General features: G+C 37.7%; 2 protein-coding genes across 2 annotated transcripts; both read right to left on the bottom strand.

Moving 5' to 3' along the window:
- Positions 1-1,602: 1,602 nt before the first annotated feature.
- Positions 1,603-2,889, bottom strand: LOC129766773 (uncharacterized). Its single transcript, XM_055767371.1, has 3 exons — positions 2,850-2,889; positions 2,507-2,786; positions 1,603-1,973 (listed from the first exon to the last, which is right to left on the bottom strand). Exons 1-3 carry the CDS (start codon positions 2,856-2,858, stop codon positions 1,603-1,605), a joined length of 660 nt encoding a protein of 219 aa, XP_055623346.1. The 5' UTR covers positions 2,859-2,889.
- Positions 2,890-11,548: 8,659 nt separating this feature from the next.
- Positions 11,549-11,950, bottom strand: LOC129766772 (cuticle protein 19.8-like). The gene is made up of 2 exons (XM_055767370.1): positions 11,942-11,950; positions 11,549-11,881 (listed from the first exon to the last, which is right to left on the bottom strand). Exons 1-2 carry the CDS (start codon positions 11,948-11,950, stop codon positions 11,549-11,551), a joined length of 342 nt encoding a protein of 113 aa, XP_055623345.1.
- Positions 11,951-13,389: the final 1,439 nt, after the last annotated feature.

Below are 13,389 nucleotides of genomic sequence, written 5' to 3'. Positions count from 1 at the left end.
CGAAGTGTTTCTATGGAGATTTGACACTCCTCCCCCTCTCAAAGGGGGGCTGCCACACAAATTACTGCGTAACTCGAGAACTGATCAAGTAAATGGAGCCAAATTTGGCATGTGGAGGTTTTCAGGGACAATCAATGTTTCTGCAGTTTTTTATGTAATCTGACGGTGCCAGACCTGGAGTATATTATTGCGTCCTTCACGGCTCTAGCGATGTGCGCCGGTGCGTTGGCATGCGATAGTATTAATTTACCATGTCTTCGGGCCCATTCCGATCTTTTGATTTTGGATCAGACATTCAATGGTTTATCTTTGGTATTTTGCTATCTTGATGAAGTTTCAATTGCTGGGGTTGATTAGGAAGACTACAAAAACAAATCTTCATTCTAAAGTCATTCAAAAGCTGACGCTGACATAAAGCTTAATCTTGAGGAATGCATTTTTTCGTGAAATGTTTGTCTTATTTTGAACACATTCTTTTAGATTAAGGTTTCACGTCCGCAAAAGGTGCTATTCATGCAGCTAAACCGCATTCTGAGCTTCCACGGAAAGTTGTCGTGTGCATAATTTTCTCCACACAATGGCCAACACAAGTATCATGAAGTAGAGGCGAATGAACTGAAAAGTTTAACTCTTTAAAGCCAAAAAGAAGAAGAAGAAGTATCATGAATTACTTCCACGGCAGTATTCACCATAACAATGTTTCATAACTGTCTTTATATGCTAAAAATTACAGTGTACACCAAACACAAACGGCTTATTGACGTTTTTGGTAAAGGAGGTCGTAATTTGTTACCGGATTGCTAATTGAGAAATACGGTCAATATCGAAACACATACTGAAAAAAGTGAAACTGCAACTGAACTAAAGGATTCCAAGCTATTCCAAGCAAGAATAATGGACCGTCTACGAAAAAAAAGTTCGAGGAATCGCCTATGATTAGAATAAGGACTGAAATATTGTTCTTACAATATTTATGATACCTACTAATGTAAAAGAACTAGGATTGGTCGATCTTGGATCGATCTTTAGAAGATCGACTTTTTTCCTTTCCGATTTTCGATTTTTTGGATCGATTCTTTGTTTTCCAAAACATCGCGAAAATCGATTTTTTCGATCTTTTAGATCTTATAAACATTGTTTTTGATCTCACCAAAAACAACCTGACAAATTTGATAAACATTGGATCTCTTTCAAGGTTATCAAATTAGTAGTCGTAAATTCAAAAAGCATTCGATTTTCAAAGATCGATTTTTTGTTATCGATTTTATCAGTGAATCGATCCCCTCGTTTTCTAGAAAATCGATCCGTTAAGATCGATCTTTTTCTAAAGATCGCCCAATCCTAATAATTACCTGTCACGTTGAATGAGGTTATTGAATATTTTTGAAGCTCCAACTAGACTTTCTTGTCCGAACTTTTACAGGTTCAACCTTTGGCAATGACCTCAACTCTTCAAATGGCGCAAAATAAAAAAAAAACTGTATAACTTATCGTTGAATTTATTTTCTTTGGCAAATTATTTTCTTGTATAACACAAATTACTGGTTTTGTAAACTTCCATAAGCTGGAACTTTTACAAAAAGCTTGTTGGTAATAACTCATCTAATAATAATATTCATACAATTTGGGATACTCTGGTTTTCCGTAATCCCTACCCGCAACTTGTTCTTGAAGCGGCTTGGGCTTCGGGACCACAGCATGACCAGCGACCTTGGTGACCTGAATTTGCATCGCACCCTTCTCATCGGTCTGATAGTTCACGATGCGACGACCGCCATCCGCTTCCTCCACCGTGTACGACCCCTCGACATGATTACCATTTCGTTTCTCCCAATGGACCTTGTGATCACCGGTGTTAGCATCCTTTACTCCGTACTCGAAGTGGTACTTTGGGATGCGTTCTGTGGGTTTTGCATCGTGGTTCTGATCTTTCGTTGGTAGAGCTGTGACAAACACGAACAAACAGGCGAATCCTGCAATGAACTGAAGAGGATCGGATGGATCAAACAATGGTAGTCCAATATTTGAGTACAGACGCCCACCTTCTGCATGCTGAATCAATTGTCGCAGTGTTTGACTGGCTCTATGATTGGTTGCTGTGAAACGACTGACGGTGCTTTCCAGTTGCCAATGAATATTTATAGATAAAAGAAATTGTGACGACTGTTGATTCATTTTCGCAAATTTGCAATTATTATTTGCAACAAAGCGAACATAATGGATAAACATCGTTACTCAAATCACATTATCAGCGGAATTTGAAGACTCGTGGGCAATGTTTCCAAGTGATGCAGATACAAAACATTGTCGAGTAGAATGCAAGTAGAATTTGGAACCTCTGCGTGATATCAAGGACGAATTCGATAATCTTCAACCATTGAATCGTTTATTTTTTAATTCTTAACATAATTACATCAAACAACTTATTCGCTTAGCGCTGAAAAACGAGAATATTTATGCAACCTCGCGAATTTTCTGTTTCCATAATATCCAGATATAGAGAAACCTCGACGGATATTGATATTATCAGAACTATTAATTTTCTCTATTCGAACCAGCTCAATTTCCTCGTGTTCTTCGGTTCGGTTATCAAGAATGCGAAGGTTATCATCAGATTTGGGCTCTGAGCTTAATTCATCCAGCTGATTGTGATGGTCGGTTTCCCACAGCGATTTTCTGCTTTCCTCGGTTGCGTACTGGTTCTCGTTTTTGGGGCTGTGTTGCTCATGCTTGCTAACAGGAAGTGCTGTGATGGCGATAACCAAGCAAAGAAGGAGTGCGATGAGCTGAAAATTATTCAATTATAGACGAATGAAGTGAATCAAATGGTTGTTGCCGCCTTTCCTTACCTGATACATGTTAGAATGATGGAATTCGTGTCGTGCGTTGGAAACATCAGAATGGCACTCGTACCAGAACGCTCCCAGTCATTTATATAGCTTTTCGAAATAGAGCGGCGAACGTGGCAATCAAACGAATCATTAGCTAAAATCGAAAACGAGTTTACTATTAATAACACTCAGCTTACTGCTTCCGTTATCATTACTTTTTGTCTAGCTTTTATGAATTCTGTTCTAAATGCAAAAGTGTTTTTTGTCGTTTCAATAATTAAAATCATATCTTGTAGTACAAATTTGTATAAATCTTTCCATTGACGCTATAGTTAATTGATTGGAATTGATAAACGCATCATTTGAAAACATTTATTAAGTCTCAAATACGAATCGAATTGAAACTCCCTACAGTTTCTTTTGGAAGCAATATATCCCTTTATTTGAAACTCCCAGAGTAGTGTATCTACTGATTACAAAATTGAAATAATAAAACTAACAAGAAAGCAATTGTTGTGGGTAATCGCTCTCTAAGTTATCAGTACTAGTATCGATTCGAAGTGAAGTGCTGGAATGGTTAGAACGTGTGGTCATTTCAGGTGGGCACGCGTTGAAGTGAGACAAGTCACATAAACGTCAATAAACAGGAATGCGCTGTTGATCAACACTAGTTGCTGTTAGCTTCGTATTCAATTCTGGTCTTCTTGTGGGTTATGTGGTGGTTTGCTTTAATTATTGACAAGTACTGTTTCTTAACCCATTATTTGCTTCAAAACTTGCGCGGTTCAGTCAAGGAAACAGTGATGGGGGAGATGAAGACTGGCTATCACTTTTAATTGGAGCACATTGTGTTACATGCACGTTTATTTAAGACCAGTTGAAATTTGTTTACCACATGTCACGTGGGACGAAGACGATTTCTATTTGTAACTAGATGTATTCGCGTCTGATTATAACAATAACGGTTATTCGATGTGTTTCTGTAAGTCACAGTTTTGGCGCATTTCTTCGGATTGGTTCTAAAACTGATTATGTACTGTTTGTTATTTGATTGTTGACTTAATTTAAGATAATAACCACACCACAATGAGCGATTTTCGTTAGAAATACAGCGATAACACTTCATTTATTCAAAAAAAAAAACACCGGCATTGCACACAAGAAAAAACAGATTAAAAATGAATTGATGAACATTTTCATAGAATACCGTAAAATATAGAAAAAAAGGTATTCATTGTAGTTATTGTAGAACTAGGTGTTCATGTCCACCCACCTAATTGTTGAATCAAACAATAATCTGAGAGCAATTTCTTCTTCTTGAATGGCGTTAACGTTTCCTGTGGAACTTTTGCCGTCTCAACGTATGCATTAATTAGCGTCATTTTTTAATACTTAGTTGAGATTTCTTAAGCCAAATAACACGCCTTGAATGTATTCCGAGGGGCAAGCTCTTGAATACGCGTGACCACAGTGCAAGTCGAAGGAAATTTCTTTGACGAAAAATCCTCCGGCCAGAACGAGAATCGAACCCGAACACCCGGCATGACAATGTGAGACGCTAACCACTCGGCCATGGGTGCACAATTTGTTCTATTTTATTAGCAAAAAGTAAATAATTGAAAAGAGAGAAAAACACAAGCAAGAACAAACAAAAGCTTCGAACTTCGTATTTGAAGCGATTTGACAGAAGATTTATTATCATAACTAGCTGACCCGGCAAACTTCATCCCGCCTAAAATTTGTTTTTTGTTATCAATACCTTCAAACATTCACGTTTTCTTACTAAGTGCAAGTTCATGAGTCCAATCGAAGAACTGTTCACTGATTGATCCTCTAATCGACTCCGTTGAATTTACCTTCTACTATAAAATTCCTAGTATTTCTACCAAAACTCATCATCATAATATCAGGTTATTTTCAGACACAATTCTCGTTCAAAACTTTTCAACCACTTGCAAAAAAACAGAACCCTAAATCGAACAATTCCTTCCTCGAGTTCTGCTCTTATCAACACATTCGGCGATACTTTTTTATTGGTATAGACAGAAGAAGATATAGGAGTGCGTTTCATCACATTAAAAACCATTTCCAGTTAACAAAGATAAATTTCGCTAGCGCAAACATCAAATAGACTAACAGCACTAGTCACTATGTAATTGTAGAACATATGAGAATTGAATTTTCCAAATTTTCCCTTTTTCCTTCACAGTTTTCTGAAAATTTTCAATTGTCATGTTTGATTGGAATATTTTTGGTTGAAATATGTGTATTTTGTATTTTTATGGGACCCCCTCTCCATTCCATTCCATCCCAAATTTGACTCATTCGCTTGATTAGTTCTCGAGTTATGCAGAAGTTTGTGTTTGTGTGCCCCCTGTAATTTGTGTTTCATTTGTATAGCAGCTCCTTCTTAGAGAGGGGGGTGGAGAGTCTAACCACCATAGAAAAATTTATTGCACCCTAAAACCTTAGTATGCCTAATTCGGTTTCATTTGCTTAATTAATTTTCGTGTAATGCAGAAATCTTTGTTTCATTTGTTTGGCAGCTCCCCCTTAGAGAGGGGGAGGAGTATAAACATTTATTGCACCCAAAAACTTCCACATGCCAAATTTGGTTTCATTTGCTTGATAAATTCTCGAGTAATGCAGAAATGTGTGTTTCATTCGTATGGCAGCCCCCCATAGGGAGGGGGGTGGAGAGTCTAACCATCATAGAAACATTTATTGCACCCTAATACCTCAATGTGCCCTATTTGGTTTCATTTGCTTGAATAATTCTCGAGTAATGTAGAAATTTGTGTTTAATTTGTACAGCAGCCCCCCCTTAGAGAGGGGGGAGGGGTCTCAAACTATCACGAAAACCTTCTCCGGCCCCAAAAACCCCTACATACCAACTTTCATGTTAATCGGTTCAGTAGTTTCCGAGTCCATAAGAATTCATAAGGTGGAAAAGATACACGAATTGCGCAATTTTCTCGCCAATATTTAATTGTTTCAAAAGTGCAATGACTTTTTGATTTTTTGAAATTGATTCCTTTACGTTGCTTTTTGCTACTTTTTTCAAATGTTCCAGAACATTGAGCAACAGTTCTCCCGATATGCAACCGTTAGTTGGGAAATTAGCAAAACAATGGACACAGTTGGACCACCTGTGAGCTAGAATCATGAAAACGTTCTATTCGAAGCTAGTTTGATAGCTCTTTCCATCTCATGTTCGTTAATGCTGATTCTATCGGATTTCTTTTTGTAGTTTCGAACCATCATTAGGTCTGAGAATCAGACTAAATTGATGTTTTTCGGTAAACAAAAATCAAACACAAATTGTATGAGGTACTAGCTGACACGGCAAACTTCGTCCCGCCCAAAATTGTTTTTTGTTATCAATACCTTCAAACATTCACCCCCCTTAGAGAAGGGGGTGGAGAGTCTAACCATCATAGAAACGTTTATTGCACCTTAAAACCTCAATATGGCAAATTTGTTTTCATTTGCATGATTAATTCTCGAGTAATGCAGAAATTTGTGTTTCATTTGCTGACTAGTTCTGTTACTAACATTTTGTTTCATGGTTAGCAGAAATAGTATGTTGTTTTTTTTTCTGCATAGATCTCGTTTGTACTAAAATATGGGGATTTATTCGGAATTTATTTAGATACAACGACATCGCTTCTCATGTTTTTTATATTAAAAACAAAATTATTCATAAAACAAATCATAAATAACATTACAATAACTATAAATCCACGCAGCAGAGCGAATATCTGCCACATGCGTGAGTAAATAAGGACACCATTTGCGTAATCTCCAACGGTGAATTGGTGTATAAATTACTCAACAAATAAAAATATTTAATTTTATCACATTTCCAACTCCACGTAGCAGAATGCATATCTGCGACATACGTGAGAAGTTCAAAAGTTATTAACTGAACACTATAAACTGACCACGTAACAGGGTCAGCATCTGTAGCAGCCGTGATCAAAACAAATAGAATGAGAGCTTATGAAGAACCTTTCTAAATAATATGTGTAAAACATTTCATTTTATTTAATAGGACATCGTATGATGAAAGACAACTGCCATCTAATCGCCTCTGCTTAACAACATTGATGGAGCGAATATTTAAAATTTACAATCGAGAACATATCAAGCAGCCATCACGAAGACAATTGGAATACGCGAAGGTACCTTTTTACCGACTGGCACGGGCGCAAAGCGCAAAAATAAACAGAGACTTCGTGGATAATCGAGAGCAGAAGTTTCGCCAGAGCAGAGATAAGACTAATGAAAAGAAGTAATTTTATTCAATCAGTACTAAAATTATATTAATTTCAGATAAACCATCCTATTATAGTTGGCATTCAAATGGTGAACATCATGTGGCGGATCAGGATTAAGGCATCTCAAGATAACAAGTGTAGCTATAAACTGTTCTTAAGGCAAATCAAAAGTATGTTGAAATATGCTTAACAGGTGTAAAATATTGTCTCCCGATAAAAGGATATTATCGAAGTTATAAATAATAGAACTGGAAGGCCACATTCTATTGTATAATTAATAATTGTTAGTAATGTTTATCAAGGCCAACATTCGAGACGAATCTTCGTTAGGGAGGGAGTAGTTAACACTCGACACAACCTCGATACTGCAATGCATATTATAGCTAGGGACCATAGACTAGGTTTCTGTTGTGTCGCTTGTATAGTCGTGTGTTATATATATATATATATATATATATATATATATATATATATATATATATATATATACATATATATACATATATATATATATATATATATATATATATATATATATATATATATATATATATATATATATATATATATATATATATATATATATATATATATATATATATATATATATATATATATATTTGGCTGGCAAAAAAACTCGGATAGCCAATTTTCACAGGCCTCTTTTGTGGCTAACTTCTGACTACCTAGCTAGTTCGCCATGGACAAAAACAGGTGGTAGTCACTTGGTGCAAGGTCCGGACTGTTCGGCAGATGCAAAAGAACCTCCCATCCGAGCTCCCGGAGCTTCTGGCGCGTCCCCAAAGAAGTGTGTGGCCTGGCGTTGTCCTGATGGAAGACAATGCGGCCTCTGTTTATCAAAGATGGCCTATTCTTCATTAGTGCTACCTTCAAGCGGTCCAGTTGTTGGCAGTACAGGTCCGAATTGAGCGTTTGGCCATAGGGAAGCAGCTCATAATAGATTATTCCTTGACAATCCCACCAAACACACAGCAGAACCTTCCTGGCCGTTAATGAGGGCTTGGCCACCGTCTGAGCCGCTTCAGCGGGCTTCGACCACGACCGTTTGCGCTTCACGTTGTCGTAAGTGACCCACTTTTCATCGCCAGTCACCATCCGCTTCAGAAACGGGTCGATTTTGTTGCGATTCAGCATCGATTCACATGCGTCGATACGGTCAAAGAGGTTTTTTTGCGTCAACGTGTGTGGCACCCATACATCGAGCTTCTTTGTGAATCCAAGCTTATTCAAATGGTTAATGATGACTTATCCCCAGCTCTTGGCCGATGCTACGGCTGCTACTATGCCGGTCTTTCTCGGCTAATTCAGCGATTTTGTCGCAATTTTCGACGACAGGCCTTCCGGAGCGTGGCGCATCTTCGACGACCTCTACACCAGAACGAAAACGTTGAAACCATCGTTGTGCGGTGGAAATGGAAACTGTATCGGGTCCATAAACTGCACAAATTTTATTGGCAGCTTGAGATGCATTTTTGCCTTTGTCATAGTAGTACTGTAAAATATGTCGGATTTTCTCTTTATTTTGCTCCATATTTGCGACACTATAACTCACGAACGACTTAACCAAACAAAACACTGTCAAGGACTATATTATAGCAAAAATACCTTTCCAACAAGCTATAGTATGACTCGATAGGATGAATACATCTGGAACTACGCGCTTACAACGACACCTCGCGGAAATACCGAAGGACTTTTTTGACAGCCTAATATATATATATATATATATATATATATATATATATATATATATATATATATATATATATATATATATATATATATATATATATATATATATATATATATATATATATATATATATATATATATATATATATATATATATATAGATTAAACATTGTCCGAATGTGCCCCACAACCATCCGAGGACAAATCATAATTTTATCTAATAAATAGACCTTTCCGCGTTGTGTGCACGTTTTTTCATTTCATATTAGTTACTAACTGAGGTGATGTACTTAAATTTCCAAATCGTTCACAAAGGAGTTAGGGATATACTTACAACTTCAAGCTCAAAAGTTTCGAAACGTGTATGAAATAGGGCACTGTGTTGTTTTCATAAGCAATAAACGACCAGGAGATGTCGAACCATATGACAGCCCTGGTGGAAGGGCTGTTAACTTACTTATATTTTTCATTTGGTTGAAAGTTGTACCACTTAATTTTTACAAGCGTTGTCCGGAACTGCCCCCGTCCAAACCTGCCTCCCTTTCCCCTACTCATTTTAATCGTCAAATTGTTAACTTTTTTGAAACTATATTCACTGTTCATGCTTCAAGCAAAAAAAATGCTGATGCCTCTGTTAGGGAACACATTTCGGTGGAGAAAAAAGTTCCCTCTACTTTGATGTGTGTGCAATGCTGATTTCTCCGTATCTTCAATTTCGACCGATCAGAAGTGGGTATTTCCGTTAGGATGCGGGATGAGATTTTTCAATTGTTCGCTAAATTCATTCGTAAAAAAAGGTTCTGGAGTGCCGAATTCGATTGACGCAAAAATCTCATTACTCCATCATGACTGAGCAACAAGTGTTTGAAATTGGACAGTTTTCACGATGTGCTCGATTTTAGATTTTCAATTTGTACCTCAATATGCTCCCGAAAGACGTAATCCTACATCAAAAATATTGGAGGTCTTGAAACTATTCGGAAACTTTTAGGATATCGATTCAACCCTGATTTCTCCTACATCAGAAATCATCTTTTTTCATTGAATTTTTAAATATACTACTTTATCTGCCCCAAACCGTATTATGTTCTGATTAAGGTTATTACTTTTCCCTAACCTCTGTATTCTATATCGTTTGAAATATATTCAGGACTGGCTAACCCGGCGAACTTCGTCCCGCCCAATATTATTGTTCTGATATGAATTCTTTAGAACAAATTTCTAAACTTTTTTGACCCTTTTTGAGCTGTCTTCATTTTGTTGTATTTGTTGTATTCTGCCCATAGAACAATGTTATGATGCATAATAACGACTCATTTTTGAATGATCTTTTGAAAGTTATTAGAAAGAGGTATCGATAGTAATCTTCTTCTCATTCTTCTGCTTAAATGGCACTAACGTTCTTACACCCAAAATTGATTTTAGCTCATGTTTTGTCATCCCGATTTATTACATTAAATGAGCGTAAAAATAACAGAAAACTGGTAAGCATTTGTATAATATATATGGTACGGCAATATAAGATTAATACGAGCGAGCGAAACAAGAGACACGTTTCAAATAAGTACGCATTACTTCGCCACATATGTATACGGCCCAGACCGAGATGGATATAGATCTTCTTTATGCTGGAAAGTGATTTCTAAGAGTAAAATTAGAAATCACTTTCCCACTTCAATTTGTGATGAGATGTAATATTATCACGTGTTTACGCAACAGCATCATGAGCTATATGGATAACGTGGTCGTGTAAAACAGTCTTGCATTCCAGCCGGCCTTGGTTCGATCCCCGTTGACGTCGTTTGGACTTTTTTTTGGTGCAATCCCAAAAAAGATGAAGATGTTTGATGAGATGAAGAAAGAGATGTTTGCTTCCATGCATACAAACATTTTAAAGCGTTGGGGGACAGATGATTTTATTTGCTCATTTGACGCTTCTTCTTCTTCTTCTTCAATGGTACTAACGTTCCTAGAGGAACTTCGCCGTCTCAACGTAGTATTACTTGCGTCATTTTTATTAGTACTTAGTTGAGATTTCTATGCCAAATAACACGCCTTGAATGCATTCTGAGTGGCAAGCTCTAAAATACGCGTGATCACAGTGCCAGTCGGAGGAAATTTCTTTAACGAAAAATTCCCCCGGCCAGAACTGGAATCGAACCCGAATCCCGGCATGTTAGGTGTGACGCTAACCACTCGACCACGGGAGCACATTATCAATAATAATACGAAATGGGATAATGGATGGATGTGGGATGATGATTTTATACAGTATGAAATTTCTTTTTTTTTTTTTTTATCTTCGCTTATTTTTCGTCGGCCTATTTCCGCCACTTTAGTGCCAATCACCGACATCAGGGAGGCGACTCCACCTGTTCCTACCTATCAGACTCAACAACTCATGAGCCGGGCCAACTTCTTTTACTTCCGCTCCGAAGGAAGACGTAACCAGAGATTTTTCGCCTCAGAAAATCCCAACGACGCCAGCTGGGATTGAACCCAGGCCGATCGGATTGTGAGGCTGTTACGCTAACCATACAACCACTGGCGCCGTCGAATGAAATTTCTAATTTGGTTCTAAAATGTAATTCCACCGTGCTTGAATTCTAATCCACGCCATGAAATAATTTATTATATTACATTCTGATAATTTACTATAAATATTAACTCAATTGTTCTACTTATCTTATTATTTAATGTATTGTTTAATTCTGTTCCAAATATCTACCACCACAACGCCCAGCCAGGATAACCATGCGTCGTAGTTTCTGGTGCTATAGTTTGGTCGCCAACATGCTTGACCAGAATCTGGATTCCTCCGTTAGCATTGGTGTGATGATCAGCGTCGGGGCGACTTCCGTCCGCTTTTTTCACAGAGTAGGATCCCTTCATATGATGCCCGTCACGCTGTTCCCAACGGGTCCTATCATCGCCACTGAGGACATCCTTAACACCATACTCAAGCTCGTATTGCAGATGATGTCCGGCCGGATGCGCGTGCTCTCTGAATGGCAGCGCAGAGACCACAGCGATCCAGCACGCGACAATTGCGATGAGCTGCAATGGCCCACACTATTAACATTATTACTATTGGCGCATGGAAGTGCTCCCACTTACCTTGTCCATATTGAATTCAATTTGCGCGAGTGACTGTCTCTCGAAAAAGCTGAAATATGACTGGTGGTGAATTTTGGACCGCCATCGTACTTTATGAGAAAATGAGAAAAACCAAAATTGTGGTCGATGCACTTATCCCAATTTCTTCGCTTCCAGTGTACGTTGAGTACCCCCGAATAAATTGTTATATAGTGTTTCTTTTTTTCTTGTATATGTTTTCTAAATGTTTTGTTTGACACACCGATTCTGTGTATAACGCCAAGCGGTGTAGCTCAGCTATTCCATGCCAAACCATGTTTCGTCAATACAGAAATCATCAAACCATCCATCTGAAAGGTTGTGTACATCAGTGGTCAGATAATGTGAATGTCATGACCAAAACAAAAGAGCAAGAGCCTACCACTCACTGACAAATTTCGGGAAGATCTATATAAATTCTTTAGAACTTGTTTGCGCGGATAATTGAGGTTCTACTCTATATCAAGTTATCTATAATGAATGTTTTTTTCCCATCAAGTCATAGTCCTCCTTCAACTGATCAGCAGGATCGTTTTCGTCAGAAGGTTCTAAGGGTAGAACCTTTTCGTGTGTGTTTGAGTTCCTGGCAAAATTTTCACATACCTTTTGCATGGTGAAATTTTCCCTTCCACTTTATCTTTTATCTGTACCGGTACCGAAACTTAATTACAGTAAAACCTTTTTTTTTTGTGCAAATTTTTTTTTTGTGCGATTTTCTGTTCTTGTGCGTTTTTTTATGCGATTTTTTTTGTGCGGTATATGAAAAGAAGCATATTTGACGAAGTTATAGTCCATTTAGTTTTTTCGATGGTTTATATGCATTTCAGTGCGAAAAAAGCATATTTGCGTCTCAATTATCCACTTCTGAATCATTTCCCTCCTCCTATCAAATGCTCTAAGTTTTTCTAAGTTTTTGAATGACATGATTTCTAACAGCAACGCGTTTCGACATGTAACTAAAAGCACAAAATAGCCATGCACAACCGAAAGGGCAAACTGTCCCATCGCAAAGCAGGGAAACAAAGGGAAATTGAACAGTGAACGGCGTGGATTTGAGTTATTTTCTTGCGGGAAACTTTTTTTATGCGGTCTCTGTGTGTACCGAACAAGATTTTTTAAAGCTACTGGTGAAGTTTTGCTCGATTTTTTTATGCGGTCCCTATCCCCCGCACAAAAAAAGGATTGACTGTATATTCCAGTGAATCAAATTTCGAGACATTCGATGGAAAGCTACTGTCATTGCGCGTCTTTTCCAGTATATGTCAAAAAGTTGAAGCGTAAACAACATAGTTTTTGCCATTTCGAATATGTCGGATTTCGTACCAACGAGAGTGTTTTTTGCGGAGAGTGTTACTTCATTACTTCAATATGAATAAAAAGTCACAGGAGGGTTGTGTGCGAGACACGACCGCATAGCTGACGTAGGATTC

Source organism: Toxorhynchites rutilus, chromosome 2 (genome assembly GCF_029784135.1).
Source record: "Toxorhynchites rutilus septentrionalis strain SRP chromosome 2, ASM2978413v1, whole genome shotgun sequence".
In the NCBI taxonomy this organism is placed as follows: Eukaryota; Metazoa; Arthropoda; class Insecta; order Diptera; family Culicidae; genus Toxorhynchites; species Toxorhynchites rutilus.
Note: the sequence above shows the minus strand (reverse complement) of the source record. Positions and strands in the feature narration are given on the sequence as shown.

Coding starts and splice junctions, on each gene's coding strand:
- LOC129766773 (XM_055767371.1), bottom strand. Junction 1,974..2,506: donor TAATATCAATATCCGTCGAG/GTTTCTCTATAT, acceptor AGTTCATTGCAG/GATTCGCCTGTTTGTTCGTG.